General features: G+C 46.6%; 1 protein-coding gene across 8 annotated transcripts in view; it reads left to right on the top strand.

Moving 5' to 3' along the window:
* The window catches only part of KIAA1549L (KIAA1549 like), a 288,867-nt gene that overhangs the window by 227,175 nt on the left and 45,355 nt on the right, over nt 1–16,337 (top strand). For all 8 annotated transcript variants that reach the window (XM_058527183.1, XM_058527182.1, XM_058527179.1 and 5 more), the window contains 2 exons: nt 2,735–2,952; nt 9,014–9,143. In XM_058527183.1, the coding sequence (XP_058383166.1) occupies nt 2,735–2,952; nt 9,014–9,143 (348 nt within the window). The remainder of the gene's footprint in view (nt 1–2,734; nt 2,953–9,013; nt 9,144–16,337) is intronic.

Here is a 16,337-nt window from a genome sequence, read left to right as displayed (position 1 = left end):
TCAATGAGCAAGGATTCATTGACCATGGACTTGACGCTCCTTGGCACTATAATTTGGGAATCTGTATCACCACACCCACTGAATCTTTCCTTTGGCACAGTTCTGCCGCCAGACACACCAGCCCAGTGGTTATAGGCCCCTGGGGTTGTCACTCACACGCTGGTGATGACTCTTGGTAGGACCCTCTGCTAACATGGACCCAGGTGATGGCCACCATACCTGGGTCTTTTCATCTCAGCTTAGTGTTGTAAATGTCATGCAGACAGAGTCCAGATTTCGGCTACGTTCAACATACCACTCCGTTTTCTGGCAGGCCCATCGCCTGTCCCGGAAGGAGAGCAGACAAGCATTTTCGCTGTCCAGAAGTGCCGACTTGTCATATTTGGGTAGTTACAGGAATGGACCTTGCTGGCATTTGGATTGGAAAAGAGTGCTGAACTGTTCTCTGTCATTTGCTGCCTTGTGGCGTTTAGGGTGGATTGTCTTATAATTTTCTTCTTTCTTCCCTTAGGAGTGGCTTAAGTGAAGAAAGTATACCCAAAACCATAAATTTTCCTTTTGTGCGTTCAAGAAAATTCTTTTAAAGATTATTTTAAAGAAAACATAAAAACAACATAGAAAGTTCAGACAATAAGAGAAAGATCGCTATAATTTCACAACCCTAACCTATCCTCAGTTTTTTGCACCTTATCTTCAAGCTTTTGATCAAATCCATGTGTGCTTGAGAATCTCATCATACATGGACTTTCCATCTTGTATCAGAAGCATATATGTAGTGCTCTTGTCTTTCTGAAGGTCATTTTCAATGACTTGGTTGAGCAGGGATACCATTGATTGGAAAACTGATCTCCCATTGTTCAAACCTTCCAGGTATTTTGTGGTTTTAGTTTTGGTTTTGGTTATTATAAATAACACTACAAAGAATAATTTCACGCATGACTTAAAAAACTTTTTATTTTGAAATAATTTTGGACTTACAGAACAGCTGCAGTAGTAGAACAGAGAGTTCCAATACTCTCTTTCCCTCACTACCCCTAATGTTAACATCTTGCATAACCAGAGAACAATGAGCAAACCCACGAAGTGAGCAGTGGTACTACACTGCTGACTAATCTATGGATCTCATTTGAATTTCACCGGTTTTCCCGCCAGTGTCCTTTTCCCTATCTGGGATCCAGTCCTGGATCTCACATGGCATTTCGTTGTCTGCTGAGTCTCCTCCAGTCAGGGACAGTCCCTTAGTCTTTCTTTGTGACCATTCTTGGTCTTTCATGATCATTACTCTGTTGAAGAGGACTGGCCAGTTATCATGTAGAATGTCCCTCAGTTTGGGCTTGTCTGATGCTTTCTTGTGATTAGATTGAGGTTGTCATTTTTGGCATAACCTTGGGAGTCATGTGCCCTTTTGTGGCTGTCCTCTCGGGAAGTACTTGATATTGATATGTCTGATTACTGGTGATGTCAACTTTTAGCTAACACTTTGAACCTCTCTTGGAAAGTTGCTTTAGGAGAGATTCCAGGAGTGGGATTCCTGGCTCAGAGGATGTCTCGCTAGCTTCTTCTCTTTGCTGATTTCCTCAGCGGCAAGCAGAGTGAGGGAACAGCGAAGACTTGTGAAATGCTACCAGCCTGAAAGTATTATTAGGGCCAGGGTTGGGGAGATCTCTGCAAAAGTTAGAAAAAAGATGTCCCCCAGTTTATGTTTCTTCAAATGCTGTGAAAATAAAACATATAAGATGCAGCCTTGTGTTAGTGAACCTTTGGCTTCTTACTGTAGGTTGATATATATCTTACCACTGGATGAATTTTTCTTTTGTGAATTACAGGAAATTACTTTAAAGAAAACATATTAACAGTACTATACATGGTTATATTAATACAGTCAAGTCTGATTACAAACAGCACTAATGGTTCTCCATCTCATCCAGTAAGTGTCAGGCAGGTTTCACTACTCAGCTCCATTCATGGGTGTAGCATCCTCGTCATTTATTTATTTAGCCTAGTCATCTGCTTGTATCTTTGACAGGTCAGAAGGTATGCTGGCCATGTTCATTTCTGTGAGACGAGACTGGCTTTGTCCTATAGAGCAGGAACTCTCTATAGGACATTGCCGTTAGTGGCCATACAAGGCTTCAAAATCACCTTTCTCTCAAGAAAGATACAGATTGACAAAAATCAGCTCTCAAAGGCAGGTTCGTAGAGTAGAGAGACATGGGAGCAGGCTGTCTGGAGGCTCCCCCTTCCCACCCCATTCATCCCAGCTCAACCTCTTCAGGAACTGGCTGTCTTATCCAGATGGGCACCAGCTAAATAGCCAGGGGAGTCCATTGAGTTCCTCAGGGCTGGAGCTAGAGTTGGGGCACCAAAACTAGCTGGGCTGCCAAGTCAGAGGCTTCCACACGGGGGAGCTGTAAGGGTTTCGGTGGCATTAAGGCCCACAGCACAAAGGGAGGGCATGGAGTCAGGGCTAGGCCTGAGCAGCCTCGGGTGGGCGAGGGAGAAGGAGGCCCTGATGGGCGGTCTCAGGTGACCCAGGGGGTGCCAGGCTCCACGTTGTTTGTGGCCCACTGTTGTGGGCTGGTCTTGGACTGGGACACAGGTGGGTCTGGCTGGCTCAAAGGACCAGAGGTGAAGCCTAGGACAGCGTTTCCAGGAGTTGTGACCCTCTGATGAACGCCTCCCAGCTGTCGGCCTGCCTGGTCAGGGGTGGACCTGAGCCTGTCTCTCTCCCCAGGTGGACAAAGCCCTGAAGCAGAAGTCCGACATTGAGCACTATCGGAACAAGCTGCGCCTCAAGGCCAAGAGGAAGGGGTACTACGACTTCCCCGCAGTGGAGGTGAACAAGGCTCAGACGGAAAGAAAAAAGATGTACGAGAAAGCCCCAAAGGAAATCGAGCATGTTTTGGATCCCGACCCAGAACTGTGTGCCCCATTCGCTGAGTCTAAAAACAGGTGCTGTCTCTAAGGGATGCTCTGGTGGTCCTTGTACCATTAGTGGGATGACGGCAGAGGTGCGTTGGGCAGTCCAGTCCAGGTCCCTTCATCTGTTACCTCAGGACTGTGATCTTTGCAGGCTGCTCATCTGGACCACGCTGGTCTGCATGAGCCGATGCTCTATCATGAGGAGAACAAAATTGAAGCCATTCAAAAAAATACTTGGGCAAACAATCATAATTGTCCTTTAGTTTAATGATATTTTCAAACCAGTAGCTGTTTCAGAGCTGGGTAAAGATATAACTATCACCTACCTGGTTATGTAACTTCTAGATCAGGGGACATTGTATTTTTCAATTATTTAATAACTCTTGCTTAAGAAAAGCAAATTTCATGCCTCACCTTTTCATTCAGCTTTAGTGAGTACTTACCACACAGCTACTCAGGGCTCTGTGCTGGGTTCATCTCTTTAATTTATAGATTTGTTCATTTATTCGACACTTATTGTCACCCACTATGTATTAGGCACTGTATGAGATGCCATGGCTGTGTGTGCTTCTTCTCATTCATTCATTCAAGTCAATCAACACTTATGGTGGAAAAGACAGCCCAGTCGCTGTTCTTGTGGAACTTAAGGTCTGATGAGAGAGAAAGATAACTACCCCAAAAGTTTGTTACTCATAAGCACGATGAGTGTTTGAAATGTGAGGTCCTGTAACACTCTAACAGGGGGACCTAGCCCAGCAAGAGAGGCCTAGGCCCGGCGCTTTGAATTGGTATCCTTCCGAGTTTTGCTGCTAACCAGACAGAGTGACCTCACCTACCGTGGAAAGGGGTAGAGGTTAGCAAGGCTAGAATGCCCATCTTTCTTCTTTTTCTCCCCACTCCGAAGCACTTCCTCAGATGCATTTTCATGATTTAAGACCATCTCTTTCAAATATGCATTCTCCTTGGCAACAGCCCCTTGGCTTCGAGCATGCCAACACTCCACCCCATCCCGTAGCCTTGGCAGATGCACCCTCCGCAGACTCGGTGAGACAAGACAGTTCCTGGCCTGAGTGGGGATTTATTAAAAGCAAAAATGACTATGTGACAGGCTTGGATGGAAGCCACAAAGTCAAGCTGGGAGGTGAGGCTAAATTTTATGAATGAACATAATTTATTTTCAATAAAGAAAAGAGGGAATTCTAAACCAGTGCTTCATTTGCCGTGCTTCTAATGAGGCTTGGTGGGTACGACAAGCTGTTGATCTAAAATCACACCGTGACAGGGATCACAATGCATGTGTCACTGTGTTGATAACTGTGGAAGAAAGAGAAGAAAAGATATGGATTTCCAGGAGGCTGGGGCTTCTTTAGCTTTTTCTTTGCCCTATGGGACTCTTCACTGGTCTTTCACAGACTGGGCTGGGGAGTTGTTTTCCCAGATTCCCTGCTGACACTCAGAAAATGAATCAAAGATTATATGCAGATAAGAGGAACTTAGCTTGGAAGTTATTTGAGAAATAAATAAAAATTTCAGTTAAGACTTTTTATAAGGAGAGTGAACACAACTTTTTCTGTAGAGACGCATGTCCACTGCTGAGCAGAGGTTCAGGCCAGTTTCCTATGGCCCTTTGACGGCCTGCTGAAGTGTGAGTGTGTAGTCAGTTCTCAGTAAATACGTCTTGAGGAAATGACTGAATGACTCTAAAGCACCAAAAATACTGTTAAAATTTTTTTGACCAGTTAAGGAAAAAATAAGGATAACCGCGGATCAGATGAGGTGGGGGAGGAATGGAGACGAGATCAGCAGGAGGTGGGATGGGGAGGAAGGGTTAGCAGAGAAGAAGAGATTGACAGGGACGCAGTAAGCCTTGAGGTGGTGTTCTTGTCACGCTCTGCTGTCACCTGCAGAGGCTGTGCTGTGTGTTAGTGCAGGTGAGACCCCCTGTCATTTGCTGCTCACAGGTCAGCCTCCGGGGCTGCTGCACTTGGTGACCTCGCCACTGCAGGGCACAGATGAGGGGGTCATTCTCTGGGCCAGAGCTGGCATCAGTAACCAGAATTCCCCCTGAGACCTAAATTAAGTGAAATGACAGACCGAGTTTAGATTTCACATGTTGACTTGTCCCCGTATCTTCTAAGAGTTTTCACAGCTTTTTTCTGTAAGGTCAGAAGACCACCCCCATTTTTATGTTACACCCTCTTATGCAGAGACACCAAGTGTGTAATACAACAGGCAGACGCTCTCCGAGGCCCCCGCAGAGTCCCTTGGCTCCCATGGCGCCTGTGCAGGCCGGCAGCATCCTACTTACTGCGGCGAGCATCCGTGGCTCCCACTGGAGGGCTTTTCTTGACGGCCCCGAGGAGAAGTGTCAGGTCACTAATAAAAGCTCTGGAGCAGCCTGAGTCAGTGACAGACGGGAACTGATGGATAAACCGCCCGGCAGGAGAGCTCTGAGGTGTGAGCTACACTGTGGTAATAACCATGTTTTCTAGTTTCTGTATTTGATGATTTGACGTCTGGGGTCCTGCTGACACTGGAGGGGCCCTGCCCCTCCCAGGGCCATGCAGCCAGTTCCTAGAGACAGTGAAGTGCTCCCCTGCAAGTGCACCTTTCACATGCGACCCAAACAAGCCAGCACCCACGCCCCAGCCACTTCCTTTACACAGGGCTCTCACAATCTGGGCCCCAATCCCCCTGCCCTAATCGCCCGAGGGTCAGGTACCAGACAACTAAGGATGGCCCTATGCCCCAGAGTCTGTGAAATTACTTAAACCATCCAATCCTAAGCCTGCTGACCCTGCCTTGCCCATTCGTTTCCATGGAAACCACAATAATGGTTCTTGCCCGCATAATCCCCTTGCTCCCACTGTGACTGACCCTGGTGCTTCCCCCCCGTGGCCCCCTGTGGCATGGGGTGCCCCTTCCTCTTGGGATCTGTGAGTGTAACAAGCTGTCTTTTCATTGGCAGGTGTCTCCTGATTATTGGTCTTGCCATACCTGCATAAAGTTAAACCTACGTTGTGAAACAGCTGTCTACCATACTCCTGCAGTGACTTTGAGCCCCGTTTGCCCAAAATACTACTCTGCTCTATATCATACCCTTTATTGGCCTCCTTCCCTGCCCTCCCTCACTTTCTCACTTTCTGACTTGTGTGTCCTGGAGCCCTCTCCCAAGGAAATCACTGGCACTCACATCATCACAGAGCCTGCTTCTGGGGGAACCAGCCTAAGGCTCTAACTCATGAAGACAGAGTTGCTCTGATGGAAGCACAGCCTCCTCCTCCTCCTCCTTCTCAGTGGCTCTATTCCATCTTTATGGAACCTTAGGGTTCCATAGAATACGGTTTGGGAACTACTTTCTTAAACTATAGTGGGATTAAAAAACCCCTAAAAGTCCAAGTAAAATTTATCATTATCCACCCAGCAATATTTTCGGAGGTAAAAAACTTACTTTGGAATATTGAAAGTTTCAAAATTTGTTAACTTTGAAAGAATATAGAAAAATACCACAAGAAGTGAATACATCTAATGGAACTCTGATTAAAATAAGTACTTTCTTTACCTGAGAGCTTAATTTATTTCTAAGTAGGTGCTCGCATACCAGGCACACATTGGTCTGGTCAATTGAGATCCATGTTAAACAGCAGGCTTTGAGCTGTGTATCCTAAAGGAACATTGTCTCTGGTGGAAAAGGAGACAAGAATGCACTCTAGGGTCTAAACTGTCACCCACAACGTTGTTCTGGAAAGGGTTTACACAATCTCACCATTGTATTTCTAATACTTCCAAAATAACCTACTTAAATGTCAATTGCTAATCCTAGTATTTATTCCCCCACTGCCCTTATTAGTAAATCTTTTCTAAATGGGCTAATTGACAATCTCAGGATAGTTGCGAAGTCTGGTTTTTCAAAAAATGATTTGTAATTAGGTCAAGGATGAGAATTCTTGGGGTCTGCCTTAAAGTGTGAATCACTCAGAACAGATTCTCTTTCACAAGGCTGTGCTCCATTCCTAAAGGAAGCTTATAATATTAGGTTTAAGCTCCTATATTAGTCAGGATTCTTTGGGTTGCAAATGAAGGAAATCCAGCACAAACTGGTTAGATAAAAAGGGAATTTATCATTGAACATTATTGAAAAGTCAAGGCTTCAGACGTGACTAGATGCAAGGGGTCATACAGTGTCTCCCATATTTATCTTGCTCTCTCTTCACACTTTGTTGGCTCCTTTTCAGTCAGGCTCTTACATCATGGTGGCAAACTGGCTGCCAGCAACTCCAGTTTATATCCTATCTTCTTAGAAACCTCAATGCCAAGAGAATTCCTGGTTGCTCTAGTAGAAGCCCTGAGACTCAGTTGGTCTCATTGGACCAACTCATGTGCCCACCCTCTGACCAATTGTTGTGGTCCTGGGGATGTGATGCTGTGATTGTCCAGCCTGAGTCACATGCCAACCCCTGGAGGAAGGGTAGCCCTTAAAGAACATCATGGTGCTCTTACCAAAAGAAGGTCATCATGGGCACCAGTTGAGCAGAGACCACAGAGATGAATAGAGGTGAGCTCCTTGTGGTGCAGGCGTAGTCTAAGAGTGCCTGTTGTATTCCCTAGGCTAACTGCATGGGTGGTGATTTGCCTTAGAAGTTCCTGTGTCTGTGCTAGACCAGCAGGGTGTGTCTGTCCTGCTGTGACTGACTGGGTGTGCAATCTTGGCAAGTCTGCACACCTGCCAGGCTTCTGGCTTCCCGCATGGTCACTGGGAATAAACAGTGCAACCTCTTCACCTTTAACCCATCAAGGGGTGGAATCTTAGAACCGAGACATAAAATAGGTGGTGTTTGGGGAGTTCTCTGAAGATAGATGCTCTGAAATGCAGGTTATTTACAGAGAGAAACTTGTTGGACGAGAGAGAGGTAGCCAGTGATTTTTATCCCATCTTTGTCACTCTGCAGGCTCCTGTGAGTCGCCTGCCTCGCTGGACCTCACTCTGCACTCACAAGAGTTGTCTCTGGTAGACGAGAAAACCACAGCCACAACCCCCAGCATGTTGCTGTTTCTTTCCCCCTCCTCAAAAAAGCTTCCTCTAACGCCAAGTGGAAACAAGACAGTGGTGACAAATGTATATCCTGGGGGTGCATATCCTGGGGGGCTTCGTGGAGCCTCTGAGCATGCTCCTCTCTGGGCCTGACATGCTCTGTGCCCAGACTGGCATGTGGCTGGCTCTCTTTAGGTCTCAGCTGCAATGTCACCTCTCTAGAGAGGCCTTCGCCGACCATCGATCTCAAGTCATGCCCCATCCTCGTCACCTCTGTCACATCTCCTTGTTTTTCTTAATATCACTTATCACTCTCTGAAATTATCATGTGATTGTCTGTCTCCCTCTCTAGAATGTGAGCTCCAGGAGAGCAGGGCCATGTCTGTCCTGCACACTGTGGATCCTCATCATCTTCCACAGTGCCTGGTACATAGTAGGTGCTCAGTCAACATTGGCTGGATGGACAGACGGATGGACGGACGGACAGACAGATGGAGGGACAGAATAACAGATGAGCCCCAAATTGCCTCTTGTTTTGTGGCTCCTTAGCCTGGAAGGGAATCCACTGTGGTGAAGGTAGAAGAGAAAGTCTATCAGCAGCCGCAGTACTAAGCCGCCTGTTAGCCGCAGGGCTTATTGACACATCATGGAACCATGCGTGGGAGATCCGAAAGATTAAAAGGAGCAGGAGGATGCTGAGTCAACACCGTCAACAAGAGCAAGTTTGTTCCTCTGGCGTTAGGGGTCAAGGGAGAGCCCCTGGCCTTGCCATCAGCAGAATTTTAGAGGAGGTTGCAGGGTTGCAATTGATTATAGTTACCTAGTTTCCATGTGAAAAGAGCATTTACAATTCAGCCATATGGTTACAGCATCTGGAAAGAAAAAAGTCTTTATTCCGCTATTTCCATGGCCCCTGATGGCTGGGTAACAAATACCATCAGTTCTGAAATTTGCGAGGCAAACCCAAATCCTTCACTGGCTGCTTGTATGTTGGATCAGTGGAGAATTCCATCTGTCGGGGCGTTTGCTGCATCATAATAGTTGTTGGATTTTCTTCAGGCAACAGATGAAGAACTCTGTCTACCGAAGCCGGCAGTCTCTGAATAGCCCGAGTCCGGGGGAAACCGAGATGGACCTTCTGGTGACTCGGGAGCGACCGCGGCGTGGGATCCGGAACAGCGGATACGACGTAAGTCTCTGGTGGGCCAAAGTGAATACCAGCTTTGCTTTCCCCTGAAAACAAGGGGATGGAGCATCCCATAATGTTTCAGTTTACTATATATTTGTGGAATTTAAAAGTGTACTAAAATATTTTCTATTTTATTATTCCTAATTACCTGTTTTGCAAAGTAAGACTACTTGGAATTGTCAGAGTGACAAATTATTGCTAAAAGGATCTCAATTTCTAAATTTAACCATTTTATGAATAGTACACTATTGACTTGAAATTCAACAGCAATTCTAAATGTCCTTAATTTTTTTTCCATTTGTCCTTAGAAACTCAGTGGGAACCATGGCTGTGGGTTAGAATTCCTTTGAGCACAGGCTTTTTGTGCTCCATAGCAGTGTGGAGAAGTTGGATTTGTTCTTGATTTCATAACTCCTCAGTGTGCCATGGAAACAGTGAGGCATGCCGGAGCAATTTGGTGGCTCCCTGTGATGGAGCACATGCTTGTGTGGGGTGACACCTCACACACAGAGTCTGCTAACCCCATCAAACTTCCCCAGGCCATGAGTTACTGTTGGGTGGCTCCCTGTGATGGAGCACATGCTTGTGTGGGGTGACACCTCACACACAGAGTCTGCTAACCCCATCAAACTTCCCCAGGCCATGAGTTACTGTTGGGTGGCTCCCTGTGATGGAGCACATGCTTGTGTGGGGTGACACCTCACACACAGAGTCTGCTAACCCCATCAAACTTCCCCAGGCCGTGAGTTACTGTTGGGTGGCTCCCTGTGATGGAGCACATGCTTGTGTGGGGTGACACCTCACACACAGAGTCTGCTAACCCCATCAAACTTCCCCAGGCCATGAGTTACTGTTGGGTGGCTCCCTGTGATGGAGCACATGCTTGTGTGGGGTGACACCTCACACACAGAGTCTGCTAACCCCATCAAACTTCCCCAGGCCATGAGTTACTGTTGGGTGGCTCCCTGTGATGGAGCACATGCTTGTGTGGGGTGACACCTCACACACAGAGTCTGCTAACCCCATCAAACTTCCCCAGGCCATGAGTTACTGTTGGGTGGCTCCCTGTGATGGAGCACATGCTTGTGTGGGGTGACACCTCACACACAGAGTCTGCTAACCCCATCAAACTTCCCCAGGCCATGAGTTACTGTTGGGTGGCTCCCTGTGATGGAGCACATGCTTGTGTGGGGTGACACCTCACACACAGAGTCTGCTAACCCCATCAAACTTCCCCAGGCCATGAGTTACTGTTGGGTGGCTCCCTGTGATGGAGCACATGCTTGTGTGGGGTGACACCTCACACACAGAGTCTGCTAACCCCATCAAACTTCCCCAGGCCATGAGTTACTGTTGGGTGGCTCCGCTGCCCCGGGGAATGCTACTATGTGAGATGTGCAAGAACGCTTACCCTGCCCCAGAATTTCAAATGGTCTGGAATATACTCTTAGTTTTATGAAAAATGTTTCTTTCCCATTCTCCTAAAATGTTTCTCTAATTACAAATTAAAAAATTTTGTAACAAGAGTTATGATTCGAATATGTCTGGATAAATTTTTGTTACAATTTTTGAGGTTGTAATTTGAAAATGACACTCAATTTAGTAAGCTAATTTGAAGGCAAGAAGATTGTTTTTCCCCTCAGAATTGGTCATTGTTTGCCACAAAAGCTTAAAGTGGGATTTTTTAATGGTCCAATTAAAAACAGATATTCTACCTAATTTGAATTTCTAATAACCTTCCTTTCATTTAAACTTGATGTTTGTGTTGGTAGTGATAACCTTATCTTTTATTTCTTTGTCCTATTTCATATAAAACAATTTGATAGTTTGGTTTTATAAAATTCCAGATGCTTTGGACATCTGTTTTTTTTCCTCCAGGTGAAATTATTCAATGTTAATTTTTTTCCTTTTAAAAATATTTCTTATACCAAACTCGGTCATCAATTTGATAATCAGCCTATGGTTAAAAATGAGGCTTTTGAGTTTTCCAGTTAATCTCTCCCTACCAACTGTGAATATTCTTCCTGGATGCTTGTAGTTTGGGGAACTTGTTCTCCTGCCTAGGCATATCGGAGATATAATGTGATTCTTCATTTATTTCAAGATTGGTATTAATAGGTTTCTTGTGAGAGCCTAGGCACAGACATTTTCACAGTTCGAGGAAATAGGCCAGAGGTTTCCCTATTAGTCTTGAAAAGAGAACATTGCAGATTTTTTTTAACCATGCCATAACTTGTAATACTTATTTAATACTTTTGGAATGTCATGTTAGTAAATTATCTAGAACAATGGAAAGAGAGAGGTAATTTTTAGGAGATTATTCACCCCTCACAGAGGTGTGTAAATATTCCAATTATAGATTACTTTAGGGGAAGCCCACTTCATCTAATAGATTTTTTAAAAATGTGCTTTCCTTTGAGAAATGCACATGATCTTAAAAACATAAACAAAGATGAGTTTCCTTAAGAGAAGATGATCATCTAGGGAACAATTTTAAGAATTTAGACTATTGACTGTAAGGATGAAATTGCTTCCTGTATTCTCCTGTGCCTTTTATTCTAATCACATGACAGGTGACTATCATTAACTAACTGTGCACTGTAGACCAGGCCCTGTCTAGTCTTGTGTATCGTCTAATTGAATTTGCACTGTCACCAGCCGGTAGATACTCTCTTTATTCCCGTTGTATGGATGAGGAAACCAAGGCACAGAGCAGGTACGTAATTTGTCTACCTGACTCCAGTGCACCCACCACTATGTGTCTGTCTTCACATAACATAATACATGTCCTATATTTCTGATCTCTCTGAGAGGCTAGATGTCAGGTCTCACAAGAATTCTTGCATGGGGAAACTCACACAAGGAAAATACAGACCAGCAGATAAAGTAGAAAAAGCAGAGAGCCATAGTTTTAAACAATGCATTTATTTTCTGAACTCTTGAGTTTCCAAAAATGCCAAAGCACTCCTGGCAAAAGAACCCCTTAGCCCAGCAGTAAACAGGCCATTCCATTGGAGACACGTCATTCCTCCTACTGGGTCTGGGGATCTTGAAGCCAGGCCAGAATTTCCAGTCATTTCTGCCAGATTACAGAGCCCCAGGGGAACCTGCTCCTTGACATGGTAGAAACAAAAGCACTGGGAGATTGATTTAATTGTGAATTTTTCAGAAGTTGACTGCTTTAGAGTCTCAACAGAAAAGCCTGCATGTAAAAATAAATGAATACGTGAATAAAGAAGCAAACCAGCACATGCTCCAGGGGCCAGTCCGGGCCCGGGGCTGATGCAGCCTGGCTGGTTCCTCGAGCAGCAGGTGTGCAGGCTGCGGGAGAGGCGCTCTGAGCTCCGAGGGGGTGGGCAGTCACTGTGTTTGGCAGCGGCATCTCCATCTTTTGTCACCCTGACAGCTGAGGGACGCACATGCTCCTGGCAGTCACTGTGGCCCACTCGGCTAGTGATTTCCTGGGAGGAGGCACCCCCTTTGGAAGAATGCATGACTTTAGAAAGGTATCCAAAATTAACCACTCCTGAAAGACCAGACCATATCATTAAACCCACTTTAGCATTGAAGATAATCCTTCCTGGTGCATAAAGTGGGTAGAAAAGATAATGTCAGCCTAATATTTAAAAGCAAAAATACCTCCATTTCAAAGTATTTTTTAAAATGTTATTTTCTGAATGAGAGTCACAGAGAAAATAATGAAACAGTGAGGAAGGGAAAAGAAAATGCCCCAAATATGAATTCTTAGGCAGAATAAAGACCCAAGGGATTTTTCCTATATCGGCCCAATTATTAAGCCCGTGTGTGCATGATGGATCAGCCTTTGCTTCCAAAGGGCAAGTAATAATCAAATTATGCCCCAGAAATAAAAATGCACCTCCTCAACCTTGATTTGTGTTTGGAGTTTAAAAACCTACTCCAGGAATGGAGTCAGCTGTTGCCTTGGCCGTGAGAGAGACTGTGAAATGGATTGTTTGAATTGTCACTTTGAAAATGAGTGCCAACCTCTCAGAAGTAAAGGTCTTGGCCAGCTACTCCCTTAGGTTTCTCTCCAGTGCCTTGTCGAGGTCCCACCCACGGAGGTACTCGGACAGCTTTCGTGGTAGACCCTAAATGTGGGCAGTGGGCTTGAAAATGTTAAGAAGGGTGATTGATGCGTTGATGCATCTCAGAAGAGGCGACGTCGAAGGCTCTGCTGTAGCCACCACCGTCATCAGTTCTCATTCCAGGGGCATTCTTCAGGGAAATGATAGGAAATGTTAGATCTCTTTACAACTGAGAAGGATATGTAAATCTACAAAAAGAGTACTATATCAGGCAAGGCTCTGCTGCAGAAAACAAAACATCAAGCCATTTTAAACCGACAAAAAATGACTGTGAGGAATGAGGTGCTCCCCGAATCATCGGAGTGCTGGAGGAGTATTCCAGGAAAGACTGAGAACAAAACCCCAGGGCTGGCCGGAGGAGGGGCTGCTGCCTCTGCCCCAAGCAGGAAGGTGGGGAAGCGGGCTGCCCTGGCACTGCCGAGGAGCAGGAGGACGGGCCTGCCTTGTTTCCTCTGTCCAGACTGCACACTGATGCATCTGATTGGCAGAACCTAGGTCTCATGCACCGCCGCCTTCTGGAGGGCCAGGAAGTGTGTGTTAGCCGGGCAGCCTCGGCGTCGCGGGAATGCATGCTGCCAAGAGGCTGCCGGTGCCGGCCCACCATCCCCACCACGGGCGCCAGGTAGAAGCGGGATGAGAGGATTACCAGGCAGGGCAACCTCTGGGAAGCAGCTGGGGGAACTAGTGGAGGAAAGGTACAGCAAAGGGGGGGATGGAAGCATCACTCTGAGCTCAGTCCCCACCTGCCTGCCAAAGGCCTGGGTGTGTGCGTTGTGTGGTGTGTAGGGGTGTTTGTTTGGTGGCTTCTCTTGGCTGGCAGTGCAACCAGCTCCCTTTCTTCCAGGTGAGCAGTGGTTACTGGAAGGAGGCCAAAGAATCAGAGCAGTTGTTTCAATGGATTCCACTTGCAGGAGAATGAAGTATGGCCTGGAAAGCCCCTGACTGCCTGTGAGAGCAAGTCTGGACCCTCTAGGGAAGTTTGTAAATCCTATATTATTAATGAGAGTCTCTCCTGCTCCCCTACTCCCCGCGGCTCCCCCAGTGTCTTATGGCTTAAGCAAGACAGTCAGAGACCAAGGAAAGCACAGGAATGCCCTGCACTGCATGATGATCCTGGTTAAGGTACAGCCAACTCTTGTTTTCATTGGGAAGCAAATGGTTGGATTTGGTGATTCTGTCCTTCACCTCAGGGGCAGCCTGCTGTGGTGCTGGGTGCTCTTGTGTGGACCCTCTTGACTAGGGTAGCCTCTTACTGCAGGCCGGGGTCCCCAGCATGTTTTGGCATGGACATCTGTAGGGCAAGGGAAGGATTGGGCAAAGTTGGGCTATGGTACAGATACTACAAGGCCTCAGCTGACCCCACGGGGAGCCCTGTAGCTCACATGGCCCCGCAGAATTGTCCAGAGTTTGTGCGAAATAACCTGGGCTTTTGTCCTCTAGTGTTGACCAGTCATTGGGTGTCCTTGGGTGAAGCAGCTCTCTTTAGCCAAGGACAGTTCCCAGCAAGAGAAGTGACATTGTCGATTCCCCCAGTGCTGGGGAGAGCAAAGGCAATTCCCGGTTGACAGCTGAGGGCTGGCAGCTGGCAGTGTGCCCAGCAGCCGGAAGAAAAAGTCCCACAGTCCTGAGCAGCACAGCAGTGTCCACTCCACACTGGTCCCTCCAACCCTGGTGTTCCTGGGCCCACCTGTGGCCTCTAAACCCCTGTGGGAGCCAGAGGCCAGTGGACAAATGAGAACACCCCTTGGGAATTGCTACCTCTAGCAAACAGTTATTGAGTGCAGTGGAATCATTGCGTTAGTGTGCGTTGAACTTATGCAAAGTCAACAATATATGCTCTGAAAGACAAAGGAAAGAATTGTTTAAATATTGCAGAAAAATTAGGTTTTGCATCTCTTCTGCTCACATTGTACATTTCAGATTATATATTTCTTTTAACATATTACTCTATAAGGTTGTATACACAGGCCATGTATGCTGTACCACTTGGACGATTTAAGAGATCTTCAAAGGTTTTACTCTACATGATTTTTACCTTCTCTGCTGACATTAGCATCCCAGCCCCACATGCGAGTCCACTGTACTACCTGTGTGAGGCTCTCTGGAGAAGAGAAAGATGGATAGCTCTAGTGCTCACCCCAGGTGCTTTTACAGACTAGTGGAGGAGACAGGTAGAGACGCATGCAGCGTGCTGTGGCAGTGAACTTGGATGGGAGCAGGGAGTCCTCCTGAAGGTTTGTTACTGTCTGTCCCTCAGCCGGTGCCTGCCCAGTCCCCATTACTCACCACTGCTGAAGCCGCCAAACAGCTACCAGAGGAATCCTTCGAAAACACACACTCTTGTTTAAAATCCTTCAGTAGCTCCCCCAGCTTTGGGGATGAGACTCACACTGTAAGCTTCTGGCTCAGGACCCATCTGTTCTGGCTGGCCTGGGTGTGCCACCTAGCTGATGCTCGCCACTCCTTCATCCAGCCCGTGGCTAGACCCTGCACACCCTTCCCAGACTTGTCCTGTGGTTTCACAGCTCTGTCTTTGCATGTGCTCATCCTTCCACTGAGAACATCCCTTCCCTCCTGCTTCACGCAGGCCAGGATCTCTCAACCTCAGCACTGTTGACATTTGGGGCAGATAATTCTTTGTATGGAGGGCTGTGCTGTGCATTGTAGGATGTTTAGCAGCATCCCTAGCCTGCAACCACTAGCTACCAGTAGCATCTCCCAGCTGTGACAACCAAAAATGTCTCCAGACGTTGCCAAACGTAGCCTGGGGGTAAACCCACCCCCATTTGAGAACCACCTATTCAGGCAATGCTGTCAGAAGTCAGTTTAAATGCATCTCCTCCAGAATCTTCTTGACCTCATCTGCGGGGCTGCCTTAGATGCCGGTGCTTTGTGTCCCAGTAGCAGCTGGGACTCCCCCCATCCAAGCCCTCACTCCGCATCTTCCGTCTGTAGGTGTACTTGCATTGTTTCCCCCATTCAACTTCTCAAGGGCAAGAATCATGTTTTATTCATCCTGGAAACCTCAGCACTTGGAGATGCAGTGTCTCTGTTTGTTGAGCAAATGAACAAACAAGTGTGTCAACCG

This window comes from Diceros bicornis, chromosome 31 (genome assembly GCF_020826845.1).
Source record: "Diceros bicornis minor isolate mBicDic1 chromosome 31, mDicBic1.mat.cur, whole genome shotgun sequence".
In the NCBI taxonomy this organism is placed as follows: domain Eukaryota; kingdom Metazoa; phylum Chordata; class Mammalia; order Perissodactyla; family Rhinocerotidae; genus Diceros; species Diceros bicornis.
Note: the sequence above shows the minus strand (reverse complement) of the source record. Positions and strands in the feature narration are given on the sequence as shown.